The sequence below is a fragment of the Pieris brassicae genome, chromosome 2 (assembly GCF_905147105.1).
Source record: "Pieris brassicae chromosome 2, ilPieBrab1.1, whole genome shotgun sequence".
In the NCBI taxonomy this organism is placed as follows: domain Eukaryota; kingdom Metazoa; phylum Arthropoda; class Insecta; order Lepidoptera; family Pieridae; genus Pieris; species Pieris brassicae.
The window spans coordinates 10,768,756-10,783,280 of record NC_059666.1 but is presented as its reverse complement, the minus strand read 5'-3'; the positions used below and the strand labels follow the sequence as shown (position 1 = coordinate 10,783,280).

Sequence of the window (14,525 nt, the reverse complement as noted above, 5' to 3'; positions counted from 1 at the left end):
AATATTTTACAATTGACGCTTGAAGGAATGAAAAACTAAAGGAAAAATTAAATACGGCGTGCGATTAATCAACATTTTCTCCAACCAATCACAGCCTCGCGACACGATTCGTCTTTGCGGCCCATCAAAATCTAACGAAACATAATTTCATCTTTTTTTCATACTCTCGCCCCTTGATAGTTCATAACACAGCGGAGAAGTTCTGTAGGAAGTAATTATAAGTTAAAGGTAATAACGCGGTAGACCCCCCCCCACTATACCGCGGATATTTCTCAAATTACATTTATGTAATGTGAAATTTATACTGATTTGTGATTATTGACTTGCATAATTAGATTTGCGTGCCTTTGCACTTCAACTTTATTAGTTTTCTTAGATTTTGAATTGATAAAAAAACGAAGAGAAGGCGAAGAGATTTCTACAACGCGATTTCCTATAACGCGGTCCGGGTCAACCGCGGGAGGATTACTGTACTTGGTTCAACAAAAACCGGTGGTATACGGAAACTAATAAAAACCGAAACTTTATTAAACGAAAAAGCAGCTGATCTATTGATGAGCATCTATTGATTATATGTGGTTGTGGAGTGGTTGCCTGGAAGTGATCGCTCGAAAGCGACAAGGCCGCCAGTTTAAGCTCCTTTTGATTTAATTATGTTAATTTTTTTTATATTGTAAAGTGTTACTAAATAAAAATAAAATAAATATATGGTAAGATTTAGAAACGCTTCGATGCTAGTTGGTGCCTTAAGTGGTAAAAAATAATCTTATGTTACACGCCCGTGACTAAAGTGTTACTAACTTGATCTTGATGCTGAATTGTGAGATGTTTTAGTCCATAAACTCAAGGGCACAGCAATAAAAATGCGTTCCATTTTCAAAATGCTACTTTATACGATTAAGCATTTATATGAAAATGTAATAGCCTTATGAAGCCCACACCAAGGATCTCGGCCAAAGATTAGCAACGGAATTCCTGCCACACCCACGCCCACACATTTCGTACGACTAATTGAAAGAGCAATACGAATTATAGACTGAATATTGCGCAGAATGGCTACATTATGATTGTTAAATATTAACTCTTAAGATTTTATGTTGTTCCCACGGAGAAGAAAGCGAGGTCGCCCTCTTGCACGGTGAGCTGACAAGCTTAAAGAGGTTTGTGGAATAGATTAGAGAAAAATGCTCAAGATAGAGAGAGATGGAAGAGGCCTCTACTCTATAAGAGGTCCTTGGAAAAACTTCAATTGTTTTTGTACAAATTATGTTGTACAAAGTGGGTGTATCTTTTGTGGATTAATGTTTTATGTAATAAATGCGGAATTATTATTATAAAATTACGCGAAAGGCAAAGAGGCTATCTCGGGATAATAGAATAGTCAGAAGTAGGGAGGCCTATGCCACAAGACAATCAGACCAGTTTTATGGTTGTTAAAGATGTTCATAAAATGTTGAAAAAAATATTTCCGATAAGGGAATATAAAAAGTCTTTAAGGAAACAAATTTACGGCTAAGTGCAGAAAAAATACCTTTTGATTGAATCATCGTAATTTTAGTTGTCTATAAGTCTATCATGCATTTTCATATATTTTTTTTTATAGAAGAGGGGGCAAACGGGCAAGAGGCTCATTATATTCATACCGCCGCTCATTGACACTCTCAAAGCCATAGGGCTCGCGAGTTGCCTTTTAAGAATTAGTATGATCTTTTCTTGAAGGAATCGAATTCTTAAGTCGAATTGGTTCGGAAATACTTAAACTGGCTCCAGAGAGTGGTGATGCGCTGATAATTATGACACTTTGGAAACATTACCACAAACTCCCTGACACCCAATGGGAAACATATGTATACGAAATAATAAATCACGCGGCCATTTGCCGGGCGGCAAGTCAACAGTTGGGGCGGATGTTGAGTGGAGAGATAGGTGCGGACAGACAAAAAACACTTGCAGCTCTGACAGACTCTCAACGCTATCTACCCTAATTACAAAACTAATTAATTGAAAAGATATAAAACAATTTTATTGACTTGGCCTTGTTTATTAGTATTAAATAAATGTATTTCATTTTCGGAATGTTTTTAATTTAGTACTGAGTTTCAGACTCTAAATCTAAATCAAATAAAAATAAGCGGTGGTTAAATAGGCATCCAGGCTCCAATAGGCCACATCTTATTTAACATCAGGTAGGACCGTAGCCAAACGTCTGTCCAATTCTCTATAAAAAGTCCACGTGGGTTATACTAGGGACCGTGAAAGCATTAATATATTACTTGCATACTGTATACTATATATAAGGGCGATATTTTTAATTTGAATATATGTTATTACATTTGTATATATAATTTTAAATGACTTCGTTTATTAAAACCTAAACATAATCCAAATAAAATACAGTCTTTACAATTTTCTTAACCTACATAGTACACTACATTAAAAGAAATTTAAGAAGTTTGGTACCTGAGGCTGTATAACATTTATGTCTAAAATAGATAATAGAATAATTAAATATAAACAAAAATAAACGTAAACTTGCTTGTAAAAGGTCAATGTATGCCGTAAACTTAATTGAAATGGGCCTTGATATTTATTACATATACACAGTTGAATATCGTCTAATATTAAAAGGTAATATATGCCTTAAATGGGTATTTTAAATAACACAATATTGCACTTTTGTCGTAATATAATAAAAGAGGTTAGTAATCTGTCGGAGGTTTTATAAACTTAATATGAGAATAGAATGAAAACTTACAAAAGAACATTGTTAAATTAATTTCATATTAAAGCTATATTTTATTATATCAACTAAGAAAAGCTTTATTTTTGAATCGGGTTTCAAACGGAGAAAGCCGGGATTACTTTCAAGGGAATTCGGGCTACCTGAGAAACTACCTGTTCCTACGCTATTATTATTCTACTTATAAAAAATCTTGAAATAGGGTATGGCCGTACGATAAGTGAATAAAGATTTTATTGTTCTCAGAGTTTTTTATTAGATTTAATTATTTCAAATTTTAGATTAGATTTAATAATAAAAATTATGAGAGTAAATTTTTAAGATTAAGGATTTTTTTTATATTTAAATAAACTATATTTAACTAGATAATGCGCTATGATAAAGCTTTCAATATATTAAATACCTTTTTTCTATTGTTAGTGTAGTTGCTTCTACAAATGTAAAATAAAATTATTAAAAGATTTTTATCTTGTTACGCCAAAGAAGTATAACTTCTAACGCGGTACATAAGTATACTCACGTTTTTATGTAACAGACAATATCTAAAACCATTTTTACCTCTGATATAAGCAAAAAAGAATTTTTAAAGAATTAATATGAACGCTGTATTTGTAATTTCCTTAAAGGCAATTATTCGAATGGTTTTACACTTTAAATGCGCTTAAGGAAATAAAAATATTATGATCGCTTCGACCCATCTTTTTACCCATGACGGTAATTGAGATAACATGTAACAATGTTATTTTCCAGAATCAAAAAGTCTGAGATCTGAATCATGTTATATCTTATGACTAATGACTCGAAATCTTATAAAATCGATTAAGTGCTTTATTTTGTATTTAGATAACTTTTTGTTGTAAAATTAAAGCATTTCTGCCGTATTGACCACATTTTAACAAAAAAAATGAGTTTTTCGGTGATCGTAAATGAAAAATCAAAGTACACATTTAAGAGATAAAATGACCATGAGTTTAGGGTTATAAACACTGACAATATATGCCTGGCAAGGCTAAAATAAAATAATCAATTCAAAAGTTTTCTGAATCATCAAGTGATCTCTTATCGAGTCTAAAGAAATATTTTATAAAAAAAATAGTTTTTGATTTTTTTTAAAAGAACGCAAACGGACAACTAGCTGCTGGGGTCTCTGGCAGAATGCACCAGCGCTGTGGAACAACCCTGCTCCTCAGCATAATGCTGAGCCAGGGCCAATTACAGCCACACCACACACCCATTACACAATTAAACCTTTTTCTTTAAAAAAAATTGTTATCTCTCTATTATACTTTTTTTATTTATTTTTATTTTTTGATTATTGTTATTTTATGTGTTTCTGTGTGTGTTTTGTTAGTACTAAATGTTATGTCTATGTCTATAAAATGGCTCACTTGATTTTATGTAAGTGGCTCATCAACACACAAAGCCAGTGCGTGTGCGTTGCCTGCGTTTGAAAATGAGTACGCTCTTTTTATGAAAGACCCTAAAACGAATTGGTTCTTTGCAATGGTATGTAGGGCAATTTTTGTTGGCAATACATAAAAAAGTTATTATAATAGAAAACATATTTCGTGTTTTAGAATAAGGGGCTATCTTAGGCACTAAATGCGAGGTCGCCCGCATATGTCTGACGCAAAACGACACAGATACCGATAAAGTCATAATTTATCGGGTAATGCCTATTACCTAATTCAAATTTCCAAAGTTATCAATTGTGAATATTTCCACGAAAGTATTCGTTGATTTTTAGTTAGAATAAAGTCTGGTTTAACATGTAAAGTTAAATAACAAACGTTTTCAGAAACATACTATGTTGAATGTTGTCTTTATCTCTTGTTTTATACAAATCGTGAAATAGTCATTATTTAAGTATTTTTAAATAGTTAGTATAAACAAAAAAATGTATTTAGAAATTTAATATTTTTTATTGCTTTGTAATATTTATATTCAAAGTGATATACATGTATTTAAGAATACCTTGTAACGTATACTGTAGAAAATGCAATATATATGATGTGTTTTTAATAAATGAGTGTCTTTTTGCAATGTTTGACTATTAATTTCAAGTGATATAAACAAAACAAACAATTATATTCGTTAACACCTACTGTAAATAGTATGTCCAAAACAAGATCATTTTCAAAGAAAATACCTATTAATTAATAATATTATTTGTCACCTATTGTCATTTATATAGGAATTTCCTAAAAAGCGGTGAAGCCGTTTCAGAGAATTACGATAAAGAATAAACATCGTGACACAGGAATCACAGGGTAGGCATATATGATAAATATTTTAACTTAATTAAAATTTGAATTAAATTATTTACGCTTAATGAATAATGTTTACAACCTACTGTACGTGAGTCACCTCGGTCGAGTAGTCATCAATTACCAAGTACCAACCCAACAAGAATGATAAGAGATAACCCGTATTACTTAATTGAACTAAATACGAATTACTTAGGATATATTTAATCGGTCCATTTTTATAACAATCAATTAGTTAAATATATTATAGATAGAATTATCTATATATATAAATGAATCCCTATTTCCCTTGGTCACGGCATCACGCGTGAACGGCTGGACTGATTTCGCTAATTATTTGTTGTGTTTGTTATTGTCAGAAGGTTCTTATGAAAGAAAAAAAATAAGAAAATTAGAAAATTTAAGAATACTTTTATTACGAAAGCAATTTTTTTTTCATTTCATTCCAACTTTTGATGTCACCTTACATTGACATTGACAGAATGCGTGCTGCAAATATCGTCAAAGAAGATGTAAGAAAAATGAAAACAAATGCTTTAATCGGAGTTATTATATTGATAAATACATATAAAATATTTACAGTCGCTAATTGTTTGTGGCATTAATCTTGAAAATTCATGTTTTTCACATGGCCAGTCGCCTGTCTCCATTTCGGAAATCCAGCAAAACTATTTATAATCGCAGAAAAACAAACAAAGAATTTTGTATATCATAATTCATTTTTAGTTCACTATACCAACTCAAAATCTATATTCATACTTAAGACAGTACAACGTCTGTCGGGTCCGCTAGTTTTTCTTAAATTAATACTTAAGTCAATCATAAAAATAGGAAAATTGCGTATACACATACGCAACGTTGAATACTTTAAGAATAATAATAGACACGTAAGAAATATAACTTTTGCCTACTATAACGATAAAATTGTGAATGAAATTGTATTGTATACGACATACAAGTTGTTTTTTCTAGTTAAAACTTATAAACATGTGACCAAACGCCATATATTAATTAAAAAATTTCAATAGGTATTATGATCTCAACTATCTAACAATTTATCAGGGCAACGGATGTACTACAAGTCAGATTGTATTTTTTAAAGATTTTGTCCCAGTGAAAAGGCTTTAATACTGGATGAAAATCACCTTAAACATGTACCACACTAGTATTTAATACATATTTGTATATATTGTTGGACTAATTATAATTCATTGCCAAAAACTGATTGCTTACTAAGAATATTAAGAATAATTGTAACAAATTCTGGGCTATTCTTTCGTGCGCACCTGCAGAACGTGGAAAATTTTAATTCGAAGAAAGTTATATCACAGGGGAGCTTATTGTGACTAATATGCTTAGAACAGCTTATAAGATCAAGTTTCGAGTGATAAGCCAAGTTGCTGTGCTAACCGGATAGCTATTATGGACGCGAGACGTGATCACTACACGTGCGCATGAGTAATTTTCACTTAATTTCGATGTAACAATACTAGATGTACCTAAAAAGACTTAAATATATTGTCTTATCAAGCGTTGCAGTCCTATGAAATACGTATAATATTTGCTTTCATGTAATGTATTTTATTTTGATGAAGTATTAATAAAAGGGATATCGAGGAAGGATTGGAAAATCGTAGCGAGCAAGAGTCAATTGGAAGAATTTGGAGGAGGCCTTCACTTCCGTCCGAGGTTGACTACTTATGAAAAACATTGACCTAATGTAGAACTCGCATAAAGGCATTTTTTTTTCCTTTTAGACGATATGCTACTACCTACTACCTAACCTATATAAGTTTCTTTTGAACTAAAAACTAAATGAAGCACTGAATCGTTTATTAACACCTTAATAATAAAGAAAAAAACATATTTTTTGTTTGTATTTTGGCCTATTGATGAATAAGATGTTTAGTTTAAGTTAAGTTGGATAAGGGATATAAAGTAAATGTTTAAGATTTGAGGCCTCGTTTGATTGTTGGCAATGGAAGCCGTCCAGACAAGAGTGAGCTGATATTGGCTCTAATAGACAATTGCAGCCTTTCTAAGCTTTTTCTGTGTAGCCAGCCTGGATTTAAAAACCAGCAATAGTACAAAAGTGTCTGATTGTTGAGTCGAACAAAATCTATAGACTAGGGATGCTGTGGGCCAATCACAATTGACAGGATCACTGTCGTTTCGTTTTTAATTATAGTTTAGTTTTTGCGTGAACAAGTAATGAACATCCTGCACCTTATAGCTTGGATGAATATTGCGGTTTGTATTACAAGTTTTTGCTTCGTCCGGTTTATAAAGAAAATTATATATTGAGTGGAGAACAGTCTACTTACATATTTGTATTCGATTGGTAAGATTAGGAAGTCTTATACGTTAATAACCTTAGACTCACTGTCCAAAGTCACATATAATATATAACTTGGAGAAGCAATATTTTTTAAGTATATAACTGTAGTAGTCTCACAGTACGCCAGTGATTGTAAGTAAGAATTCTATTAAAATATATACATGGTTATGTTTGCTAATTGCGAATTTAAACAAAATGATATTGAAATAAGAGGTAAGTTGGCGCCTGGTAGGTAGTACCGGTGACCAGTGACCACACAGTTGGTGCTTTCCTCGCTCAACGAATAAGTATCTCAATACAGCGAGGATTTGCTGCCAACGTTTAGTAACGTAAGTTTACCTATTTAAATTTGTTTTAACTTTCTATTTATTAATTTTTAATTATTATTACCATTACTATGTAGGCTAAAACATTCATAGGTATATTTATTTGTCAAAATAATTAATAAGAAAATGTAAACAAGTAAAAAAAAACATTTACGTTCAAAAACAGATTCTAAAATATCATATTTATTTTATAAATCCCTAAACGGATTTTATACAGTTTGCATCAACTGATATGGTTCCTAATTGTATGTTAATAGACTGAAACAAAACGAAAATTGTTGAAGAAATCCGAAAAACACGGAATTCTCGTAGTTTTCGTTCTTGTCAACGATGATGGGCTGGAACACGTGTAATGCAAGATATTCGGTCTTCCTGACGCCAATTGTCCACTTGTCACGAACACATGGCGATATAAATTTTGTCATTTCCAACTCTGAAATTAATTGATGCACTTAAGACGAATTTGCACATGTGCGACTCTGGACTGTTTCATTTTAGTAACACCCCTAAGGGGCTTGAGACACATTTGTGTTTAAATAACATTTTTTTACTAGATATATAACTTATTCTTATTTGCCTTTCATCCAGGATTTTTATTTTTCAAAAACTCTACAATCTTTTAAAATATTAGGTCCTTACATATGAAATTGGCCACTTTAATCACGATGTTTGGTAAGGAATTCCAAATTCAAATTTGTACAGCTATTTACTCATGTATTGATGACCGTCATTCATTTATTTTTTTCTTCTGTTTTTTTCTGTTTGCGTCACTCATTTTACAAAATGGAAAACTTAAAGTATCGCATTATTTACGAGTACGAGTTCCGCAGTGGCACTAATGCTGCGGAAACGACTCGAAGGGTGAATGATGTGTATGGCGGTCATGTTGCAAAAGAAAACAGTTCGTTTTTGGTTCCAACGTTTTCGTTCTGGAAATTTCGACCTGCAGAACAAGCCCCGTGGACGGCCTGAGACCCAAGTTGATAATGAAGTATTGCAATAGTAAGGCTATTGTGGAAGCGGATCCATCGCAAACCACGTCCGAGTTAGCTGCAGGCTGCGATGTTAGTGATAAAACTGTTTTAATTCACTTGAAGCAAATTGGGAAGATTAAAAAGCTTGAAAGGTGGGTACCTCACTGACTTGACTGAAGCAAACCGGCAAACGCGCGTCGACTTCTGCGTTACATTACTGAATCGGCTCAATAATGAAGCTATTTTAAACCGAATTATTACCTGTGATGAAAAATGGATTCTTTACGATAATCGGAAGCGCTCAGCGCAATGGTTGGATCCTGGCCAGCCAGCCAAATCCTGCCCCAAGCGAAAATTAACCCCAAAAAAGTTACTTGTAAGCGTTTGGTGGACTAGTGCCGGTATTGTTCATTGCAGTTTTCTCAAATCTGGCCAGACTATTACGGCTGATGTCTATTGTCAGCAATTGCAAACCATGATGGAAAAGCCAGCGGCTAAACAACCTAGGCTGGTCAATCGCTCCATGCCACTGCTACTTCACGACAACGCTAGACCACACACTGCACAACAGACGGCTAGCAAATTAGAAGAGCTTCAATTGGAATGTCTAAGACATCCTCCGGGGAGTACCCGGACCTTGCTCCAACAGATTACTATTTTTTTCGAAATTTAGACAACTTCTTGCAAGGGAAAAAATTTAACTCTGATGGGGCAGTCCAAATCGCCTTCACAGATTTTATTGATTCCCGTCCGACTGGTTATTTTAGTAAAGGGATCAATGAACTACCTATGAGATGGCAAAAGTGCATAGAAAACAATGGTTCATACTTTGATTAATTAAATATATTATATTTAAAAATATTCGACTTTTTGTTCCTCCCATACAAAACGCCAATTTCATATGTAAGGACCTAATATTTAGCAATGAACGTTTGACTCAGCCCGTCAATTTCTATCAAGTTTTTTAACGGATATAAACGTTTGTACCACGTTTTATTTGTTTGGTTTTCATGTAAAACAAAGACTATATTATATTTCGTTGTTAGTAGATGACTAGGTGTCTGACATCCTGTGTCTTACAACCTTAATTGAGATTTATGAGGATGGAAAATACAGTTTAGGATTCAAACATATTTAATTCTCTAAATTAAAACAAGACTTCTAGTCAACAAACACATTGTTAGTTTGGCACTGTGGTATTACATAGTTCATTTATATCAAAATTACGTAATTTGTTTGATTTGGGTAACACAATATATACTTATTTACATAAAGAATATACTTATTTACATAATAAAGAAATACATATTAAATGCTTTTAACTTTACATTTACTGACAGTTTTCAAATCAAGGGCGTAGAACAGAAGAGAAGAAGTGGCATTAAACTTTCCACCACTCTTTTTATCCGTACATTATATTAAAAGACGTATTTAATTGATTCTATCGATAATTATTAATCATTATTAGCATAAAGATTTAATATGACATGATTGAAATAATGTGTTAAAATTCCATGCATCTCAAATATCCAGATTACCATACAATACGTTATTCATGGAAAGAATGGTCTCAAAACCGGTCTTCGGGACCAGTCATCACACAATACGTACCTGCCTAGGTGGCTCTATCAAAGAATCCATTGTTTTAGAGATTTGTAGTGGCCAAGTCAATTTCAAGTCAAAAGCGTGCGAAAATAATCAAGAGAAAACCATTATATTAAAACATTTTATATTATACAAGTTATTGACAAACGGAAGGAAAACACCAGAAATACTATTATATATAGGAAAGTACTCGAAACGTCAGTTATTAAGAAACTATTATGTTCAGCTATCTTAGAGATAGCAAAATAAATATCTGTTTTTATATCAAGGATGTAGCTCATATGATGTTTAATGATTCCGCCGCTCATGGAGACCCTCACATTGGCGGAAGGCTCGCAAAGGCCGGCAATGCCTTTTTAAGAATTGGTACGCTCTCTATTATTGAAGGACCCTAAGACGAATTGGTTCAGAAATATTGGGCAGCTGATTCCACATAGTGGTTGTGCGCGGCATAACCTTAAAAAAGGCCAAACGTAGAACGACGGACGTCGAGGTAATACGAGAGGTATTTCGTATTCTGCCTTGACGTCCGATGATGAAACTCAGCTGCAGTAATTAATCCGAACACCTCCTCGGAACACTCTCCATGGTAAATGCGGTAGAAGATGCACAGTGACCCACACCTCTACGCAACTCCAAGGGATCAAGCCGCGTGGAAAGGGATTGTCGATGATTCCAACCGATCTTCTTTGAATACGGAAGGGGCTGGTTCCGAGTAACCCATTCAGAGGTGAGAACAGTTCTCCATGTGAGGCCGAATTTGCCCTTTATATAGAACAGTTTCAATGGTAAATGCGGTAGAAGATACATGGATCATCTAAGATGAGATACTCTAGATTTACATACTTAAATATATATTTAGTTTTTTTAAGTAAAGTATAGTGTTTACGACATTTAAAAGTTGCCTATAAAAAGTATGTATATACCCAGTGGAGCAGAAAGCGATCATTTACTGCTCGTTAGTTCCTGGCGACCTTTCAATTGCGTAATAGCGGTCCAATCATGCGCAACGTTGCCAAAACTAGGTATTTAGTACATTACATACAAACATGTAAATCGCGAATCGATGTCATATTATACAGCAATTACAAAAAGTTCTATGTTGGTTATCAATAGACTTTGGGGTATATTCATTATTAATATATATATTAATTAACTTACGGTAGAAGTACGTAGAAGTATGTAGAAGTACGTACGGATGAATATAACAAATCTAAACTGTATATTTTACTATTGTAAAGGTGTCATTTTTAAATTAACAATCTATTTTTTTAATGTCACCAGACAACTTATTATCTACGGTAGGCCTCATTTTTATACTTAATATTTTAGGTAGTATATAGGATCAGTAATATTATACGTAAAATTCATGAGCATGCTCGAGAAAACAAAAGAAAATCCTCGAACAAGGTCAGCTAATAATATGATTTACAAGTGCATATTATGCATAAACTCGTAAGGTCGAATCTACCTACCAGCTAAGCTATGTGGGAGTCAGGTGTAAGGGCAGGTGATCTAATGTAAATAGGAAATAAATATATGTATGACTAGGCATAGCGTGCGTCGGTGATTAAACTCTATATCAAGCAAAAATAAAGGACGTCCTTAAGTTTTCAATGTTGTGGTATAAGCCTATAGGTCTATGTAGCAATAAACTGTTAATTAACAAGTTTGACTGCAGCAAGAGATTGGGGCTCAGTTCTGTACTATCATATAAAATAAATGCAAATGGAAGTATCATCTTCACGCACCGCTGAACTGATTTAAACTGACCTTGGTCATGTTATTTCTCCAAGTTGTATTCTAGCGAAGACATGAGCATCAACTACTTTATTGGCCTCTTCACAATACTGCAATATATGGGGGGTTTAAAATTTACATGCTGCAGGTATTGTTCATCTTTGAGAGTCTGGTGCCTATAATCGAACTACAGATGTTCTGTGATCACTAGATTTCATCGCGGACAGAAAATGTAAAAATCACGTTTATGACCAAATTAAAGTAATATACAAAATACTACTAAAGCATGAGTGGCTGTGGGTGTGTCAAAGTGTAAGGAATTTAATTTGTGTGTGAAAGATTTTAATTTGAAGTCTACCTTAATTGACTATGGATTGCTTTTGAGATTTTGAAATTTTTAATTAAAATTGTTACGAAACAATTAAGTTTATTTTACAAAAATCGCCCAAGAAAGTAGAAAACGTTATGCGATAGTTGTGAAAAATAGATTTGTTTTGAAAATTAAGTATATACATAGATCGGATAAAAAGGGACTTTTACAATTCTACACGCTAATAAACCGCTATGAACTTTACACCACGTATGAACTACCTCTTTTAGTTCAGTTAATCGACGTATATAGAAGCATCACACTGCAAGCTTCGCGTAATTTTATGCAACAAAATAAAACTGACGCAACAGCTGACCTAACGGTTTAACCACCAACGGGAAAACATATACATTTGGCTTCGTTTGGTTAATTCGTAAATTGAGAATTCAATACGCTACATTCATAATTTAACCACGAGATACCGCTATAACCACTATGTCAAATTGATAAAATGTCGCGAAAGTGGTCCGGCGACCGCCTGCACGTACATTCCTTCATTAGATACGCAAAAACTAGAAGTGCCATTACGAAACTATCGACAAACATAAAGGGTAGTCTAGTCTCAAACCTGACACTAAAACCAGACCTTACAAATTGATATTCCCTGTTGTATTAATCTTATAACTGCTCATAAACCAGTTTCTAGTAGTTGTTTTGTAATTTTAGTTAAAGCTTAATGTTAAGTTTCTACACATTATTAATTAATTAAAGTATAGTGTTTTGTCTATTTGATTTGATAAATTAATAGTTGTATTACACAATCGTGTGTAAATGTCGAATACGGGAAACTTCTTTATATACAACTGGATACATAGATTTATTAACTTAAAATCATTCATTGCCGACAAGTATGCCGATCCCGTTTGTCAATTACCTGCCTCTGATAATTAAATGGCGCGAAAAAAGCGTCGTAATAAGTACTAAAGCAGTTTTAGTCAGGGTTAGTTTCTATATGGTTGTTAATTAAAAATAAAAAGTTTCAATACAATTTAAGAGTTAATCTTACCTGTCCAGTAGCTTTCTTATATCGCAGCGTTGCTTCCCGTACGAGGTCCCTCACCAAAAGGTCGCCAGCCCCACAAGGTACCAACACTCGCACAGCACCAAAACACACTGTCACTTTCATATTGACAACAATGATTCACCGAGACACTTCACCACACACTCGCTAAGCTAACATATTAGTTTTTTTATAAACTAACAGAAGCACTTCTACCTTACGCACATGGCAAAGGTAAGCTTACGTTGATGCCGACCACGAAGCGCAGTTGAAACAAAAAGAACAAAAACACAATGACTGAATGTTTTCATAGCGCTCGTTTAGCGTGCTGTTTGCACTCGTAGGAAATTAACTTATGGTATCACTTTTATTGAGTACAATAAAGAATTCCGCGTTTCACATTTCGATAAGATTACGCGGAAAATTAGACTCGATGCGCACGCTCTGCGGCAGCAACGGTCGTGACGAGGTGTATGAATAAGAATTCGTTTGATAGTTGTACGAGGGGGGCGCGGCGCGGGGTACAAAACCGGTTCTCGCAGCCAATGAGCGGCGGCGACGCGAGGGGCAGCTGTGCGGGCCGCGTCATACATGCCATACCTATGGGTCTAGACAAGGTAAATGTTTTATTTCTAAACCAAATAGATAATAACGCTTAGAATATAAAACAACATACAATCAATATTTTTCTACTCTTGTATTGTAAATTATTATTATAAGAACGGTTGTCTTTATGTTGCGTCAATGCACATCACGAACGCAGGCCAACCGCCATGAATTTTTGAATTTAACAACCAGTCATTGCTGGCGAGTGGCGCGTTGTATGTCCTGACTCACGTATTCCTAGAGAGCATAACGTCGTGTACCAAGAATTCGATTAGCTTTTTACTGTATTAATTACAATACCTATCGCCGTTCCTTTTTTATTATATTTTAAAACATTTTATACTTAAAGCACTAGCTTATCTTCTTCCTAAGGTTTCAATTCAGAATGGCTTATCAAGTTACTCGAAATAACTTTTTTGTTATTCTTGGCAAACGATTAAGTTTGTCGGTCCCGGTGTAAAATATTTGTATCTGTATGCAGATTCTAATGAGAAGGATATCGCTACCGCTCATCGTTTCGAAAAATGTCATGTGTCACGTTAAAGCCAGAAAAAGACGC

The 14,525-nt window shown here is 33.8% G+C and overlaps 1 protein-coding gene across 6 annotated transcripts in view; it reads right to left on the bottom strand.

Moving 5' to 3' along the window:
• LOC123718798 (partitioning defective 3 homolog) overlaps positions 1-13,817 on the bottom strand; it is a 59,162-nt gene extending 45,345 nt beyond the window's left edge. For all 6 annotated transcript variants that reach the window (XM_045675670.1, XM_045675701.1, XM_045675774.1 and 3 more), the window contains exon 1: positions 13,367-13,817. In XM_045675670.1, coding sequence (XP_045531626.1) covers positions 13,367-13,486 — 120 coding nt within the window. In that variant the 5' untranslated portion in view covers positions 13,487-13,817. The remainder of the gene's footprint in view (positions 1-13,366) is intronic.
• Between the last annotated feature and the right edge of the window lie 708 nt (positions 13,818-14,525).